Genomic DNA, 17,667 nt, shown 5'->3' with positions numbered 1-17,667 from the left:
TAACTGCACTCATGTGTGAACCCATTTTTCTCTTTTAATACGCACTTATCTTTCATATAGGGCATTTGAAGACATTTGTCTAAAACCCAGTAAACAGTGGCCTTTTTCTCTCCTTGGACTACATTCAGTGTTTGCACTTGCACTTCATTAGGAAGTAAATAGCTATTTGCTGGGGCTGTAAAAATCACTCTTCCTCTCCTTGTACCTTATCTCATCTTCCTGGGCAGAAGTCAAGAGCCTCTTTCTTTCCCCCCCTCCCCTTCCCTCTTGGCTATACAATTGAATACCAATGATCCAAGGGGTATAATATGCCAGGTATTTTGCACACTCATCTCTGGGGAGCTGATAACAGCAGGCTGCCTCTCTTGGAAATGGCCTCTTGGCCTGCTCTCTCTTGCTGGAGTCAGCAGTTCCTTGCGGGGCCGGGAGGTGCTAGTCTCCCTCGCCCCTCTGGCGAAGGTCTTTGGGGCAGGCGATGAGGTTGCATCTGATGCTTTGAGGTGCCTCAAGAACAATTAATGCTGTAAGCTCGTTGGCAGGTCTGGTGGCTTAACTGCAAACCTCCAACCAGGGTGGTGGGGTCCTTGAAAGGCATTCTCTTGGCTAGAGAGGGGAAAAATGGGCTGTGAACAGGTCTGGCCAGCCCTGGAGATGGTGGGAAGCCAGGTCTGAGCATCCTCTTTCCCCAGGGGTCTCCAAGTGGCTAAGGTGAGCCTGCCAGCCCTGTGTCATCCCGACTTTGGCAGCCTTTCCATGTAAATCACAGCTCTGACGTTCACGTCTGCAGTGAGAAGCTGGACGAGTCAATACCCTTCTGGGGAAAGGGGAAGGGCTGCAGCTGGCACGTGCCTCTCGGGCTGCGACAGTGGCCCGCGGCTCTCGGCAGGACCGCGCCAGCTTTTGTTCGTAACTGTCCTCCTGAAAGGAAGCAGTGAAAGGCCGCCAGTCCGCCTTTATTTCTGTGAAACGAAGTGAAATGAGTGAGGCGACCCATCGGAAGCAGATCGTTAGAAATATTTGTGACCTTACGTGATCCCTACGGGGCTGGGATAGAGGCAGCCGGAAAGGGCAACGTGTCCTCGTTTGTCATGTTAGCAGTTTATCATCTCCCGCTCTGCAGGGCTTGTTTCTTTCCCCCTTGAAGGAGACATCCATGTTTCCTGCTGGGTGGAGAGTAGCTGCTCCAGGATGGCTGGACAGGCCCTCCATGGAGGCAGGACCTGCTTTCAACCTATTTGCACCAGCCTGCCCCGGCTGCATGGACATGGCACCTTGGCCAACTTCCAGCAGCTTCCCCCTGTCCCCACCTCTGAACCCCTGGGGCTCCCTTTGTGCCTTTGGCAGCTTCTCCTGAGGGCTGGGCTGAGAAGCCACCTCTGCTGTGTTGCTTTGGGACCTGACATGGAGTGGCTTTCTCCAGGGGGCTACAGGACAAGGGCCGTCACTCTCGCCCACCGCAGAAGGTCTTTGGAGTGCCAGGATAAGCACTTTTCTTCCCCCCTCCCATTGTGCAGGTTGGATGGAGATCTGTACTTCCCCAAAGCCCTTGTAGGGGAAGAAGGACAGAGAGTGGCCTTGAGAAGAGGAATCACTATGAAAAACCACAGACAAAGCCCGTAACTGCTCCTTCCAGGTTCTCACAAGAGATGTGAAACTTTGACCTTGGGTCTGTACTGAAATGCTGCCAAGGCTGAGATGATGTAGTGCTTCTGGAGTTTGACTGAGCTGTGTAGAGGACAGAGGGGGAGGGAAAAGCTGTTCAAGCCTAGACTTTGCCACTTTGTAGGCAGCATGTGGTCTCTTCTCTGTGCTGTTCTGCTGAAGCGCTGTGCCTGAGGCTTGGCAGTCTCCTCCCCAGCATCCCCTCTCCTCATAGACATGGAGAACATAGCTTGCAAGGCTGGGAAAGTACTGCAGGCAAAGGGCTGGGGCAATGGAATCAGCAGAGCTTACAGGAAAGTACTGCTGCCAAACCTCACTTCCTCGTCAGTCACCATTCCTGGGAAGCGTTTACAGGGAAAAAACCAAAACCACCAAAAAATCCACCACTGTAAAGGTTGAATGGTTGCACAGACGGCTTTGAGACTGTCAGTGGTCCATAGGCTATGGTTTGGTTACTATGGGCCTGGATGTTTACGAGGCATTCAACCACTTTTGTTGCATAGTATTGCTATAGTTGATGGCTACAGCTGGTAAGGCAAAGTACACGCGTAGCTCTGTCAAGAGCTAATTGCTGGTTATAGCATGTGCTGCCTGCCTTGGGCTGAAGCAGGTTTGAACCAGAGCTTAAAAACTAGGTCCCAATGTACCATCAGTACTTGACCCATAGTGGGCTTTTTGATTAAGGCTCCCTCTGAGACCTGGGGTTGGCATTCACTGCTTGCATAACTCTTGTTCTGTAAAGATCTCTGCCCACTCCTGTGCATGCGAGACGTCTCTGGGCAGTAAAACTTCTTTCTCAACTGCTCTTCCAGTTGCTGGATTATCTGTTGCCCCTGACCAGCCTACAAAGCTCCAGACTAGCATTAAATGGCAACCACTAGACCACCTCCTTTCCCCTTTCAAGGTCGCTCAGTTTCAGAAGGAAGAGTCAGGTCTTGCATGGCTCAGAAGGAAGAAGGGATTTAGGTGTGCTTTGCTAATGTATGTTGGTGACTGCTGGTGGGACCCTGGGAAGCATGCCAGTATTTCTTTTTATAGTTTAGTTTGCAAGCTGTGATTTCTTGGCAGAGAGGATGATCATTGGTCTGCTTTTATCCCTTTGGCAGGATGCGTCATCGAAGATGATGATATTAATTAGAGAACTAATCTTCCTTTGTGGCAAATGGTGCGAGTTCCCTAGTTTGCCAAGGGTTTGCTCTACACTAGAACTGGATTGATGGGTGCTAGTTAGCTATTACAGATACTTAAGCTGCTTATGACCTTTCTGTGTATATAGAGGAATTAAAACTCCCGATTGGCATATGAAGGAACTCTTTACTGAGGGATTGGGTCCTTCCATCCTAATCGGGGAGCAATTCTGCTTTTGAGAATTTAATGTACCTGTTAACTGCCAGCTGGGACTCCAGCTACGCAGTTACGGTACAAACTGGAGATGCCTGTGCTGTGTGACATGTAAGCTTTAAAGATGGTTGGATGCAGATAATTCCCCCTTGTCTGTTTTGTGAATGGCTTAAACATGGTAGGCAGACAGGCAGCGAGCTCTTATTTTGATACCTTTCCACTGTCCTTAGGAAAAAAGCTGCTGAAACTTTGCCTTGAAAACTAACAGTTGAAGGAGGTAAGAGAAGTGGCCAGAGAGCTTTCCCTGGGAGCTGTGCTTCCTTCTGGCCTCTGTGCTGCCATCACCTTATAAGGAGCTTCTGTGATTCTCATCTTGCTGATAAATGCGTAGGGTGGTAGACTGAGTGGTGGGTAAAAGCTATTTAGAGAGAGTTTTTAGTTGGCATTTGCTTGCAGTGATCTCATGAGGTCTAAGGAGAGGAATTCCACGCATACGCCCTTCGTTTGTCTGCACAACGGCACAGGCAAGGAGGACAATATAATCCAAGGCCTATAAATATCTCCCACGTCCATGTCTTCAGAAGACATTAATGGAGCCCTTGCTGATGCTTGTTTACACGACATGTAACTAGCTGGAGAAGAGCCCATTTTAAACCTAGCAACTCGTAGTGTTTGACGTGCTCCCGACCAGCGAAGGGATCAGTGGAACAGGCATGCCGCGGAGAACGTGTGCCGTACTCACCAGGGATTTCTCTCCCTTCAGGCAGAGAGGAATTGTTTCAAAGTGTGTTCATCCTGCTTTAAATACTGGCTTCGTTACTCTATCTGCAGTGCCCGAAGGAGTTGGAAAGCTACACGGTGATTGACTTGCCTGCACTAGCCTTGAACTTCTTAGCATGTTGAGTTTCCAAACTAAGCCTTGTTTTCCTCCACCCTTGCACAGACTGGGAAGAGGAGGGAAAGGCTCATAAGCACAAGGAAGGAAAGGGAAAGAGCAGAAAATAATAGATGCTGTATTATGAAAACTCCACAAAAATAACTTGGATGTTGTAGTTGAGCTGCTCCTCTGGAATAACTCAATGCTGTGCTCCATGAGTGTTTCCAAACACCCATCTGTCAAGCTTTGAAGGACTTGAGGACTTCTGAGCCGAGGAAGGGGTTAAATAGTCTATCAAGTCCCTTGATATGCCAAAGCCTAAATGTGGAGTCGCCTAATCCCTCTTCCCACAGCTTGTCCCTGTGATAAGAAAAACATTGAGATAAACAACAGCAGAGGAGGAAGCTATCAGTGATGCAAGAGGTGTAGCGTGTTCTGAGGTGAATTCTGGAGAAGCTTGTCCCCAGTTCCTGCTGGGCTTGTAGGAACACTGTCACTCTATGTAAGGTCAAATGGCCTGTAACTCTGTGTTCCCCAACCAAAGGTTGCTGTCATACAGAGAAAGCATTAAGGCATAATAAGGAGAGCAAGTTAAAAGAACAATTTCCAGACCTAAATCTGAATTTCATTGTTGTATGAAGTTTATGTTGGAACTTAAGATGATGGAAAAACTGATTCTAGCCTTTTCTGTTTGATTAAAAATCCCTCTGAACTCCAGCATGCTGGCTAAATTCCAGCTCACAGAAGTAATTGCCTTTTGCTAAATGACACACCTCCTGTGAAATCTTATTCAGGGAACTTAGTGTAATTACTATCCTTCCCTTCAAATAAATGGTTGCGTAGCGCTGTTGATCCAATCTGCCTGTCACGTTCCTCAGTAGAGAGAACTTAATTTTCAAGAAACCCACATACTAGCCCTTATAACATGTAGGTACAGATACTTCTTCTCTAAATCCTTCCCAGAAAGGAACAGAAAGAGAGAAGACCAAATGCAGTTCCTACTCGGAGAAAGAGAAAAGACCTTTTTGTTCTTTTGACCTTGTGGAAGGTCGTCTGTCTGAGGGTGGGTAGAGAGGGGCATGAGAGGATCAGAGAAGCGAGTGATACTGGTATGTTCATGTGATAGAATCCACCACCCCCCCCGACACAAGCAAATGAATAGGTTCCTCTGTATAACTTCCTGGGGAAACCTTGTTCAGTAATTGAGAACTGCTCTTAGAAAAAGGAAGCGCTGTTGGACACAGATAATCAATCGCCTTTGGGAGCGTGGCTCCGTGAACGGGCAAGAACATCGTGCGGGCTGGAGGGCTGCGTGCGGAGCCTGAAGTCCTGGTGGGCTTGGGAAATTACATCCTCGCCACAGATGTGAGAAACAGTACAGACGGCTGGGATTGCCCAAATAGTCGTGACTCTGAAGGGAAAAGACCAAAAGGGGGGTGCGTGTGCACAGCTGCTGTCTGTGGGAATGGGATGGAGAAATATATGCATCTTTTCGTGGCCATCCTGGAGAGACAGGATTGCATCTATTTTTGTATAGAGAACCTCAGGGTGCTCGAGGTTTGGTGTGTTTTTTTTGGTGTGATTTTTTTGTTTGTTTGTTTTGTGTTGTTGTTTTGTTTTTGTGTTTTTGTTTTTGTTTCTTTAAATTTCCTGAAGAGCTTAGCATAAGTGAAATGTGCTGGATAAACTTATCTGAATATGGAGGACTGTTTGTAAACTGGCTCTCTGGAAACACAACCTCTCAAGTTGCTGTCCTGTTCTCTCTCAGTATCAGGGTTGCTTTGTCTCCTGCCTTGTTGCTGAACCACAGTGCAATCATATTAAGAAACCGCACGTTTGTTGCTAAAATGCTTGTTTGGTTTTTCCCCTCCAACACGACTGGGGAAGTTGCACTTTGACAGCGTGAGTGGTTTCTGAGTGAGTGTTGAGAAAACCCCCATGCCGCAGTGCTGCCGTGTTCTTTTGTGCACTTGACCTGTGCTGGCAGAGCTCTCAGTGCCGCTGTCCTGCTGCCGCTTCTGAGTGAATCCTGCTGAAACATCCCAGAGAGGCGGGCACGGGGACGTAAAGAGCAGGAGATCTCCGCACGATGTGTGGAGCAGAGGCAGGAGCTGTGGCACGTGCTGTAGTACTGGCATGCCCGAGCTGTGGTGTGGGGGGTGACAGCTGCCGCCAGCGACACAGAAAATCTCTTGCTGTTTCCCACTTAACAGCAAGCCTTTTTTTGAGATGGCTAAAGCACAACTGCAGTCAATGCAATGAGAACTAATCTACTACACGTGTTTTAACAACAGGCTAGTGGTTTGGTTTGTGAACTCATATGCCCAAACAATCAAGCACAAAAGGCTTTGTGCCCTGAAAGCCATTTGATGCCTATTGCAATGAACTTTTGGCCTACCTGAGCACCTTGCTGGTGTATACTGGAAAAAGACGTAACAGACCTCGCCTTCTCCCATCCCCTTTGAGAGAACCAGTAATCTTCTGCTTTTTAAGAAAGTGTTAAATTTCAGCACAACACGATTGGCACAAGCAACGTGCTGTATGAGCGGCCATCAGAAAATCATGCCCGCATAGAGGCAGGGCTGATTCAGGGTGCTCTGTTTGGCCTCAACCTTGTCCCTCAACCTGGAGTCAGATGGATGCAAATTCCACAGAAAGACCTGGACAGCAGTAGCAGATGTGCATGCTATAATGATGGTTAAACTGGGGGTTACTGGGTAGTTGAACTGGAGTGACAGTCTGCTGACTTCTCTCTAAATTTGCATTTATTGCTTCTTGCTCTCCACCCTATGATTTCCTCTCCCCTCTGTCTCTCATCCTGTACAAACGCTAAATGGAAACTCTGCCAACCATTACTGCTCACACCCTCTTTCTGAGTGCTTCCCCAGCACTAACCTCACTGCTCTGTCTTACTCAGTGCATCTCACTGTCCCATTCTGGGGATAATGATCACTGTAATGAACATGTAAAGAAAGGGCAATGAAGACAGAAGTAAAATTAGAGCCAGCAAGATTTAAGACTAAGGTTTTTTTGTGTCCTTTCCAGATCTTGATAAATCTGTAGCATTCTCATCTGTGACTGTCAGGAGGAAACTCTTTCAATATATTCCTTTTCCTAATGAAGTATTTATTTGGTTGTTACCTCTCCCCTATGTTGAACAAGGTGAACCATGGCTACAATTCCACTTGCTTCAGCAAGTATCAAGGTTGTGATGAGGCTGCCAGAAGAGAAAGAAGACGTGGCAGATGTTAACCAGTCATTGAGCAGCGCACACCCGAGTCCAGCAGGGCTGATCTGTACGTGCACGTTCGGGAATGTGCTAAGGATGATTTCCTCGTTCTGTTGCAGGCAGAAATAAGCTTTTTTTTCTTTTCAGCTGCATTTCATTTTGCTATGTAAAGAAATAGACAGATCTGGCCTTTCTTTTTTAATAATGTTTTAGGACCAGGGTACAAAAAAGGTTAATGCATTAATTTTTAAGACAAGTGATAAACGTACTGCAGTAAGCACATCCTACATACACAGAATATATTTCTCTATATAATATGAACACAGAGATATAAAATAAGTTATACTTGTCTTGGTTTTTCATCACAGTAGGAGCTCAGCTTATATAAAGTGACAACAGGAATTGGAACAATACGCTGCTCCAAAGCAACAACAAAAACCAGAAGAGTGCCTGCATGTGTGTGTGTTTGGGAAACAAAATAGGAAATCAGGGGATTTCTGCCAAAATCAGGTCTTGAAAACAAAAATTTCATAGAGCATGAAAGAAGGGGGGAAGGTCTCTTGGCTCAAGGTAGAAGTTCTGGAGGGGATCAAGTGTTACTGTGTGGTGAGGAGGAGGGTGGGTGAAGGCTGTCAACATCTCGGCTATATCTGTGGGGGCACAGGCAGTAGAGCAAGCTCTGCCCACTGCCCCACTGTGTTCTCTGCTCTTATGATGGACCATCTACCTGACAGTGTGGGGTTCTTATCTTTACAGCAAGAATGGGACCTAGTAGCTTTCACTGTGCACGATGAGAGTAAACATACCACTTCACAGGACTGATAAACACCACCATTGTTCAAAGAGAAAACACTATCCACTGGTTGTGAAATGTTCAGTGAGCCTGGGAGTGGTGTTCCTCCCCTCCAGCCCAGCTGATGTCTGCCTCCAGTGCCCCCTCCTTCTGTTTCCCTTGGGGGGGTGGTTCTCTTGGCCATGCCTGCAGAACAAATCTCCCCCGGGGACTGAATGGGAGGTAGAGATGATTGGGAATTCTTAGTGCCTGTCCCACAGCAAACAATGAGGAACTCCAGCTGCCCAGTTCAGAGCTGTTTCAGATTTTATTTATATTTTTTTCTTTAAGGACAGGGAAACACTTGTAAAATTTGCATCTAACAGTGAATCAAGGTTCCTAAAATTCTTAACTCTGGGGTTTAGTATCTAGTATTTTAGTGTGGGCTTATGTTAATTGGGAAGTGCTCTTTAGTTTGGCCAATAGCTTGGAGACCTTGTGGTTTCCTCTTCACTATCAAGATCTCAGTCTCCTGAAGTTTGAGAGACCTGTTAAACAGCAGAAGGTGCAGCCAAAGCTCAGGAATGATACTGGCAGTTAGCAGATTTCTATTAGTGCCTATTCCACTCTCAAAAAATGCAGCCCACTTCAGTTTTTCTTCTATTCCTGCTTATCAGATTCTCCTAGTCTCAACATCCTTTCTTTACCTTCATATTTACAGACTACACATTAGAAAGCAGGGACATTACATTGGAAGAGTTAATTGCATATTATCATGAAGAAGGATTGGACTTTTTTGTTCTGCTTTTTAGTTTTTTTTTCTTCATACAGCAAAATAGGTATAAATCCAAAGGTGATCTCACATCTAAAGGTATAACTTAAGTAAACATGTTTTTCTCGATCTTTTTTTCCCCTTCCCTTTCCCTCTCCCCTGTAACCTTCCTTTCACTCTGTTATTTTCCTTTTGGATGGAGGGAGGAGATGGGAAGGGAGCTCATTTGGCAGCTCATGACCCTCCAACTTGACTTTAATGAGATGATTCGCCAAGGCAAACTCCTCATCATCCAGCATGCCATCTTTGTCGATGTCAGCCAGTTTCCATATCTTGCCCAGCACCGTGTTGGGCAGCTTAGACCTTACCATCTCCTTCTTTGCATTGGCACCAGTTATTTTACCATCAACAGGCGAGAGTGTGTAGAAGATCTCATCATACATGGGCTTGTCCCTGGCCACCACCCACTCGGCATCATCGATCCCTTCACCAGCGCCTTCGCCATAGCCATGGCCGAATGGACCATGCAAGGTGCCCTCGAAGGCTCCTCCCTTCACCATCTGGGTCGGCCGCTGTGACTCTTCCTGGCGTACGAGCACCATGAGCTGGGCGATGTCATTGGCCAGCATGTCTTCCACGGTCTCCAGCAGCTTGCTCTTCAGAGGCTGGAACTTGCTAAAATCCTGGGCTTGCAACTGATCCTTAAAGTGGGACAACACAGCAAGAGGTGAGCGACATGGCCGTGCACAGTGCAGGAACAGTGTAGAGTGAGATGCCTGTCTGATGTTTGGCTCAAAAAACTGCTTTTGCAGAGGAGGAGTGGGGAGCTCAGCATTCCCTCCTCTGGCCCTGCTCCTCAGCATGTGATGGGGTCTCCCTGGCTGGCCTTGCTCTTGCCTAATTCCTCTTTAAGCCCTACAGAAAATGATCTTCTCAGCTTACAAAGTGGGGCTGACATGGTACAGAGAGGGGAAGTGGTTTACTCAAAGGCCCAGATGATGGCCATGTGCAAATAAGACTCCTCCTTTCCAAGCCACACAGACGCAACCTCCTTGAAGACCAAATTGTTCAAGGCAAACTGGTTGTGCAGCTCTTGCTACATGCTCCAGCCAGTGCTCTGCATTCCCTCCCCCTCCGCACTCTGGGAAGGAGATGCCACTCTGGCAAAAGACTATTTTACTCATCATCATGCAGTGCATCTTTCAGATGCCATAGAGTAGCATGTCTGTAAAGAGGTGAGCATGTCTTTACAGCATGGCTCAGTTTCTGTAATTTTCACAGCTAAGCAAAAGTGCTTTGAGCAGGGCCTGCAGATTACTCTTCTAAAAACTGCAAAATGACCTACAGCTTTATCCTTCACCCTCTACTCGTTAAATCCACACTATTCACTCCTACTGGATTGGTATAGTTATTTTTAGGCACACATTTTAACAAGCAGTGAATGGGACCTTCTACTGGATACACTCCATAGATCTCATTCCCAAGAACTTAAGGAAAATATACTTTAAAAAAGAGCAGATGCTGTGTTCTCTATAGGGAGCTAGTAATGACTTCAACAGCTAGCAACTCGGAACAGGTTTCTGCTTGGACTGAAGCCATGCAGCAACGTAGCAGTGTCCAGCATTGTTTGAATATACAATACAAGGCTCTGATCCAAGGTGCTTTGAAGTCTTTGACTTGCATGAACACTGGGCCAGGTCTCAGCTCTGCAGAACCAAAAACCTGCTTCTCTGCTTAAAATAGAAAAGGGGCTTTAAGTTTTCACAGTCTCCTTTCTCTCTTTCTAGAAATAGAGTGAAGTAGAAGACAAAAAAAAATACAGGTCTTGAGGAAAGGGGCATATGTAGGCTTTTCAGAATATAGCTTTCCTTTTAATATAAATTAGCAGTATTCTTGGGACTGAAAAATCTGCAAATGGAACCTGGAATTAAAAATAAAGAAAAACAGAAGAAATAATTTGCCGTAAAGTGCTATTCAGGCAAAGATTTGAGAAATGAAGGGAGCTGTAGCTTCATATAAGCTCTATGTGCAAAAAGTGTTCATGCCCAAATATAGCCTGCACATATTTCAAGGCCCATTACAACAGGCCTTTCCCACAAGCAGCAACAATCAATGTCCGCATGGCTTCTGTTGTATTCCCTGCGGTTACTCTAATGCTCTTGCCTTTGATGTTTTGTGCTCCGGCCAAGATGCCACTGCTTACCTGCATCTTTCTCAGATTAGGGAAGTCTCCTGGTGAGATCTGATGCTCCCGTTCAATGCGGGCATAAATCTCTCCCAAGTTGTTAACGAGCTCTTTCTTTTTATTGTCTTTCCCAAACATTGAGGGCATTTCCTTCTTTAGGGAACTGATGATGTAGGCATGGACCTGAAGGGCATTAAATGATATGGAACGAAGAAGACAAGTGTTAAAGAGCACATCAGAAAATTCTTCCCAGCAGAGAGTATCTGTGCCTAGGACTCAACCCCCTTGTCCTACCCTGAAGAGCAAGCTCAGCTCCTTAGCTTGCCTGTACCTACTGATTATTGCTCCAGTGCTAAGGGCTGCTCAGCTGTGTGCTCTGGATGTGCTGAGACAAGGTGAAGACAGTGTGTGAGTCCTGGCCATACAGAGAGTAACATTCATATGCACTTCCTGCAGGGAGTTGTATTTGGTGGTTGGTTTTGTGGTTGGTTGGTTTTGTGGGTTGTTTTTTTTTTCCCTTCCACTGGGCATGACCTTCCAGGGCATAGTCCCTTTCCAGTCCAAACCAAACATACAGGTTTTGGAGCTGTCTAGACTTCGTTTAATGTTTTAGTATGAACACCAGCCCTTAACTTATGTGACATTGTGGCTTTTTTTTTTTTGAATGGTGGACCAAGTGTTTTCTCTTAGAAATTAAGACCCTTGCACAGAAAGCTTTTTACAGATCTTTTGATCTCTTTTCTCAATTGGTATGGGGGTTCTTCCCTGCATTCTGAGGGGCTTCATTCAGCTCATTTCAAATATTCAGACATAGGGCAGGCTTATTTGCCATTCTTGTGAGTCTTCACCTTCTCTGCATCCATCTAAGCCAGGTATCTCTCTTGGCTAAGAAAGTTTAAGGCAAAAGACCTAGAGTTTACCAATTCCCTTGGTGTGTGATTCTGACATACTGAATTGGTCCTAATTCTCAAGTTGCTACCACAGAGCAACTGCTTTCCAGATCCATTCAAGTGGTACCTGCTTTGATCTGTGGCTATCTTCCTCACTCTGGCCTGTCATGATTGACGCACTAAGCAAAGGAGGTGCTTTCTTCCTTGAAGTGCATAGGACTAATACGCTGGGCCTGAGTGAAATGGGATGGAAAAAGAGTAGGATCCACCAGCTCTGCAAGCCAAAATTCCCTGTAGCCTGCATACGGCAGACAGCCCAAACTGTACGCTTGGGGGGTTCTGTGCCACCACCCACCTTGGCCAGCCGTGCTCGCTTGATGAGATCATTCAGCTTCCTCAGGGCTGCATTGCGGGGCAGGCTCTGGATATCCCTGAACAGGTCCTGCTCCTCTGCCTCAAACAACTTGCGGTTGTCGGGGATGAGCAACGGATGGGACCAGAAGGAGCCAATGTAGACCCTGATGACCTCAGGAGTGTTGACGATCTTTCCCAGGGACCACATGAGGGCACCGTACACCCGCATCAGCTGTTGAGTCTCTATCTGGTCAGCCTTGTTGAGAACAACTCTCATCTTGTCCTCATGGTTCTTCAGGGCCTTGATGACCTCAGAGAACTCATCAGAGATGTCCAGCTTGTGTGCATCAAAAAGGAGAATGATGCGGTCAACCCGCTCTGCAAACCACTCCAGCACAGCGGCGAAGTCATAACCTGCAAGGGGTGGAGGAAAAGCAGAGATGTGCGTGCACGGGAGTAGAGAAGCCTACTTGCTGTACCTGAACTGTGCCATCTGAGGGTAAGCTTGCAAAGAGGAAGCTTCCCCAGTAGATCAGGTAGCTTGATAAAGGAAACATGAAACATCATTCCTTGTCACAAAGAAGGTAGAGATGAGGCACTGTCCTTCACACTGAAATGTCCAAGATGCACACAGTTAATGATAGCTCTCATCTTCTCCACATTAAAAGATCACCCAAAGAAGTCTTGAACTTGTGCTACAGACGCTTCATTCAAATGCATATCATGGGGAAACTGCTACATTCATACAGCTACTGCAGAAGTCTTGCCTGTGGCAACAAGAGAGGTCTAGTTTCTAAATTACTGGCCATCAGCATAGCCTACAAAGGCTGTAGAAAGCTGGATAATTGCAGTACTTGCACCCAGACTGGTTTGAGATGCGTATCTCTACTGCTTAATAACTCCCAGGTCTTGCCTAGTTGTGTGAGACTAACTTTGTCCCATCCAATTCAAAACCCAGGATGCAAATAACCTGCCTTACCTGAGTAATCATCCTGTCATACCTGCTGCATGTGCACGAAGTAAAATGATTTGTGTTTACTTTGCTAAGTACTTGATGCTTAGAACACAGCATTGCTGTGAACACCAGAGGTGGACTCAAGCTATGAACAGTGGGTTCAAATTTCACATGCCTCAGAACTAAGGATAATGGACACACAGTGTTAGACTTGGGTCCATCTCTAGGCAATACAGGGCATGATAAATAGTGTGTGTGGAGATGTTTTTAAAACAGCAATGACAGCAACAAAATGACCTTCTTTCCTAGCTCTGGTGGTTTTTCACCTTCTTTAAAGCCTCACTGAGAGGCTGGTGCTCTCCCTCTGCTCTGTCAGGCTCTCCTATGCTGTGCAACATTTGGGGTTATCTCTGTTGCCAGAGTGCTGCACTCTGTTAGGAGAGATCAGGACAGAGCATATGCTATTTGCATTCAAATTCTTTAACATACTATTTTAATCTTGGCTCTCATGAATAAATGTATGATAATTAGTTCAGTGCTTTTTTTTCCCCCCTTTTTTTCCCTTTTCTTTCTGTCCTCTCCAAAACCTAGAGGGCAACCAGTGCATGCTAGTCATTAGATCAGAACTACAGAAGGGAGGACTGCTGAGCTCTGATCTTGATTTTTGCCACTGGCCTTTTCTCCCTTGTGACTAAGCAAACTGAGGTGAAATCCTGGCTCTCAAGTCAGGAGTAAAGCCTGCATGAACTTTCTCTTCAGCTGGATAAATTGGTATTACCTGTTTACCACTGAGAACTTTTATATAACTGCAAAGTATTATTACTGGGCAGTCTTTTGCTTCAGTCAATTATAGTTTGCTCCTTACAAGAAAAAGGGGGGGGGGGGGGGAAGTGCTCCTGGATGTGGACAACTTGCCCTGCTCTCTTCCATGGGATCTACAGAAATCATACATGGAAGAGACAGATGCTTGTCCCACCAGTGGCCTTCTGCTCGCTTAGGACACCGGTGCCTTCTCTAGCAGCAGCAAGCAATGCTGGGGCCCTGGCTCTTTGCTCAGCTATCTTTGATGCTGAGAACTTCAGAGAATTCAGAATTAGTATTATCTTTGACAGAGACCTGCTAAGCATTCAATATATTATATTGGTATCTGTATATCTTGCCCAGTCCATGTGCATGACCTCAGTAACAATCACGAGTCAGACCCTCTTACAATTGAAATAAACTTGGTCTTGCTTGCTTTCAGATATTAACAGCCTTTTAACCTTAGATGTTCTCACTGTGGGGAGCTCATCTCCATGGGTCTTATAGCATAACTGCTGTAAAGCTATGCATGCTGACTCCTTCCCAAATTGCGCTAGGAGGCACTGGCAGCGGGACAAAGTCAATGCCGATAACTCAATTCACTTGGAATGGGTTCAGGCTGTAAGCTGTCCCTCTGCAAGCAGATCAATGAATTTGCAAATGGGGACCCGCCCGCCCCCCCCAACTTTGCTAAACATGGCATGCACACCCATGTCTAATGTTCAGTTCTGCCTGGGCTGCACGGGAAGTCATCTAGCACGGCAGGATAGTTTATTCTTCATACGCAGAGCTACACAGCTTGCTTTTTCACCATGGAAGCAATGAGTCAGGGTGACTTTGTTTGGAGATGTTTGTGCATTTAATCTTGTCAAATCTCATTGACTGGGATGCTCTCCTGTCAAGCTGGCACGTGTTTGAATTGCACCACGACTACTTCTTCCAGCCTTTTTCTTGGGGGGGATCAAGGAGGAAAGAGAGTCATGCTCTCTAGGGCACCCTGTAATGCTACAGTAATGTCCTGTCACAGATCATGCGGATGGTTTCCTTCTGACAGTAGAGGAACAGCCACTGTCAGGCTCTCTGTGTTAATAGGGGCTGCGATGAGGTGGGGAAAGTGTCTGAACCTGACACTCAGCCCACCTTTTAGTGATTTAGTAGAAGTGGGGACTGATTACTTAAAAAAAAAAAAAAAAAAAAAAAAAAAAAAAAAGAGAGAGAGAGAGAAAAAAGGTGGTATTGTAGTTTCGGTATTAGCTGAGGACTTGGGAGACTGACCTTAGCCCTTTGATCTGCCTGGGTCTCAGGGTCTGTCCAAAAGTATCTTTAGGTGCTTAGCTCTGTTGATTTTATCATGTATCAAGCCTGGATCCATAGTAGCACTTAGAGGGTATCTGTTCTGTAAGCCTCTCTTTCCTATTTATGAACAAAAACGTTGCTCTACCCAACAAGAAAAGGGAATTAATATCTGCTCAGACATTTTATATGTTCCCAGCTGCTACAGTAACATAAAGCGAGTCTTGAATGTCCATGTGGACTTCATTAAATGTCTAGTTTGATTAGCAGACTTTCTTTCCCAGTTTCTTTGCTTGTTTGGAGATATTCTCCTGACAGCTGTCCTGCATATCTCCATTAAAGAGAGAACAAAGCCCTGGGGAGTAACACTTGGTGATGTTTCAGAGCAGTCACAACAGCATGGACTCATCTGCATCCCATGCTGGGACAAAAGCCAGCACACACTCCTCTTGTATGTCCTGCTTGCTTTGGTGCTTAGGGAACGTGTGAGACCTCTCTTGTTGGTGTCCAGCTAAGCAAGACACAGCTCGCTCTCTGTGCAGTTCTAACGAGTGCTGATGACACTTGCATTCTCCTGTATGGAGGTACCTGGCAGGAAAACCAAGGTATAAGTGTATGTATTTTGTTCTTAAGTGACAGAACACTTTAGAGGAAAAGAGAGGAAAATTATCATGACTGTTGTACTGTTTCTTAACACGTAGCATGACACGTGGAAAGGGCAGGTGGGACAGATCTCTGTTTACAACTATCTACTTACAGTCACTGACTGTGATGCTGTTTTCTCACACAGACAAGTGCCTAGAGAATTGCTACATAGGTGATTCATAGGGTTGACTTTTTAGTTTTGCTTTCAGCATATAAAAGAGTACATTGTTCCTAAAGCATTTGGATAGCAGGGTGACAGTGTAAAACTCTAAGGGCAAGCTATTAATAAAGATGTTTAAAAATAAGATCTTAAATTCATATTTTAATGTTTAGTTCAGAGCTTTCGTTTTCAAAGGACTCTTCAATAGCATAGAGAACTCAGGACATTTTGCCTGACTCCAGCCAGAGCTGGAGGTGTTCAACACCTGAAAACACATGAAGCTCATTCTGTAACTAAAGCTAAGCATTATAGCCTCACTTCGATTTCCTCCCCCCTGCCCCTTTTTTATTTCACAGATGCATAGGGCGGACTCTTTCTTCTGGCAGTTTATTAGTGAGTGAGCTTAGACCAAGAACTGATCTTGATCTACAGTCAAATTAGGAGTTTTCGAAGTGTCCCCTTGCTCATTCCACTGCAAATACGTTATGTCTCTTTACGTCCTCTCAGTGTTGTAGAGTGTTGCTAAGGCCTCTCGCAAAAGCAGCCAGTTACTATCTCTGATTTGGCAGCATTTCAGTGATGGGCAAAGCTATCCACATAACATAACACAGTTTTATTGTGAAGTTACAGGGCATTTGGGAAGCCATCTGCTTGCCAAAGCTGCATAAATGCAAAACTATTATTACAGGGATGTTAAGACAGAAATGTAAAGGGAAGAATTTTCTGTTCAGTAATTCCTGTCTGTTTGTGGTTGCACTTGCGCTTCTGTTGAAAAATATGATGCGTATTTAAACATCCTCCAATATCACTGATGCAGCTTCTTTCACAACCTCCAGATAAGGTGAACATGAATAGAAAATGAATCCCAACCATACAGTACTAGGACGACAAGATGAACACGATAATAGTTTTCTTCTATCAGATGTTTTTTCATGGGACAGTTCCTTCTGACAGCATGAAAAGGATTCAACAGATTTAACACAAAGCTGACAAGTCAGCAGGACTGTCAGTGGATTCAGCCTACAGAGAAAATGATCATCTTGCAGACACCCTGCTACCTAGACTCCGTAAGGCAGACTGGCTTAATGAATACTTGTCTGTGCGCTATTGGAATACCTGGCAGCATGCATTTCACTAAGATCTGGCAGGATTATGCAATTACATTTCTGTCAAGTCAGACCAAGCACGATACAGTCTTTATGCTGACTGTGGGAAGATGGAGGATAACTGACCCAGCATAAAATCTGCCTGGCTGTAACATTTTCAAGCCAATTTAAACCAGCAATGAGCGTGCATGTATTGGTTCGGCATTTCTCACCATGTAGCTACAGTGGTTGGTGGGTTTTTTGTTTGTTTGTTTGGGGTTTTTTGTCTGATAGTAAGTACACTACTGGATTTCCTGTCTTGTGGAACCATGGCCACAGTCCCTGTGGTAGTGGAGTTCAGGTGGGATGGAATGGGAATATTAAGATCAAGAAATGCTAAAAACCCCAAAGTTGCTGCTTTGCACCAGATATCTCACAGCTTGCTGTCACTACCGCTTTAAATTGCGCTGCTGCTTTTAGCAATTCACCTCTTTCCTGCTCAATTTTAGTCACTGGGAGCTCCCTTCTCGTCGCTCTAAAGCTGGTGTCATCCAGAGACTGAAAATTCACTAGATCGCGGCCCTCTATAGGGCAGAGTTTTATGGCTGTGTCCCAATCTATCAGTTGATGAACAGGCTCTGTGTGT

At 45.6% G+C, this 17,667-nt stretch overlaps 1 protein-coding gene across 1 annotated transcript in view; it reads right to left on the bottom strand.

Annotated features, from left to right (window-relative positions):
• Positions 1 to 7,294: 7,294 nt before the first annotated feature.
• EHD3 (EH domain containing 3) overlaps positions 7,295 to 17,667 on the bottom strand; it is a 30,320-nt gene continuing 19,947 nt past the window's right edge. Inside the window, exons 4-6 of the mRNA XM_050893306.1 lie at positions 12,084 to 12,496; positions 10,857 to 11,021; positions 7,295 to 9,354 (exon numbers count right to left, since the gene is read on the bottom strand). Coding sequence (XP_050749263.1) covers positions 8,827 to 9,354; positions 10,857 to 11,021; positions 12,084 to 12,496 — 1,106 coding nt within the window. The 3' untranslated portion in view covers positions 7,295 to 8,826. The remainder of the gene's footprint in view (positions 9,355 to 10,856; positions 11,022 to 12,083; positions 12,497 to 17,667) is intronic.

The sequence above is a fragment of the Gymnogyps californianus genome, chromosome 3 (genome assembly GCF_018139145.2).
Source record: "Gymnogyps californianus isolate 813 chromosome 3, ASM1813914v2, whole genome shotgun sequence".
NCBI lineage: Eukaryota > Metazoa > Chordata > Aves > Accipitriformes > Cathartidae > Gymnogyps > Gymnogyps californianus.
This window is presented reverse-complemented; position numbering and strand designations above follow the sequence as displayed.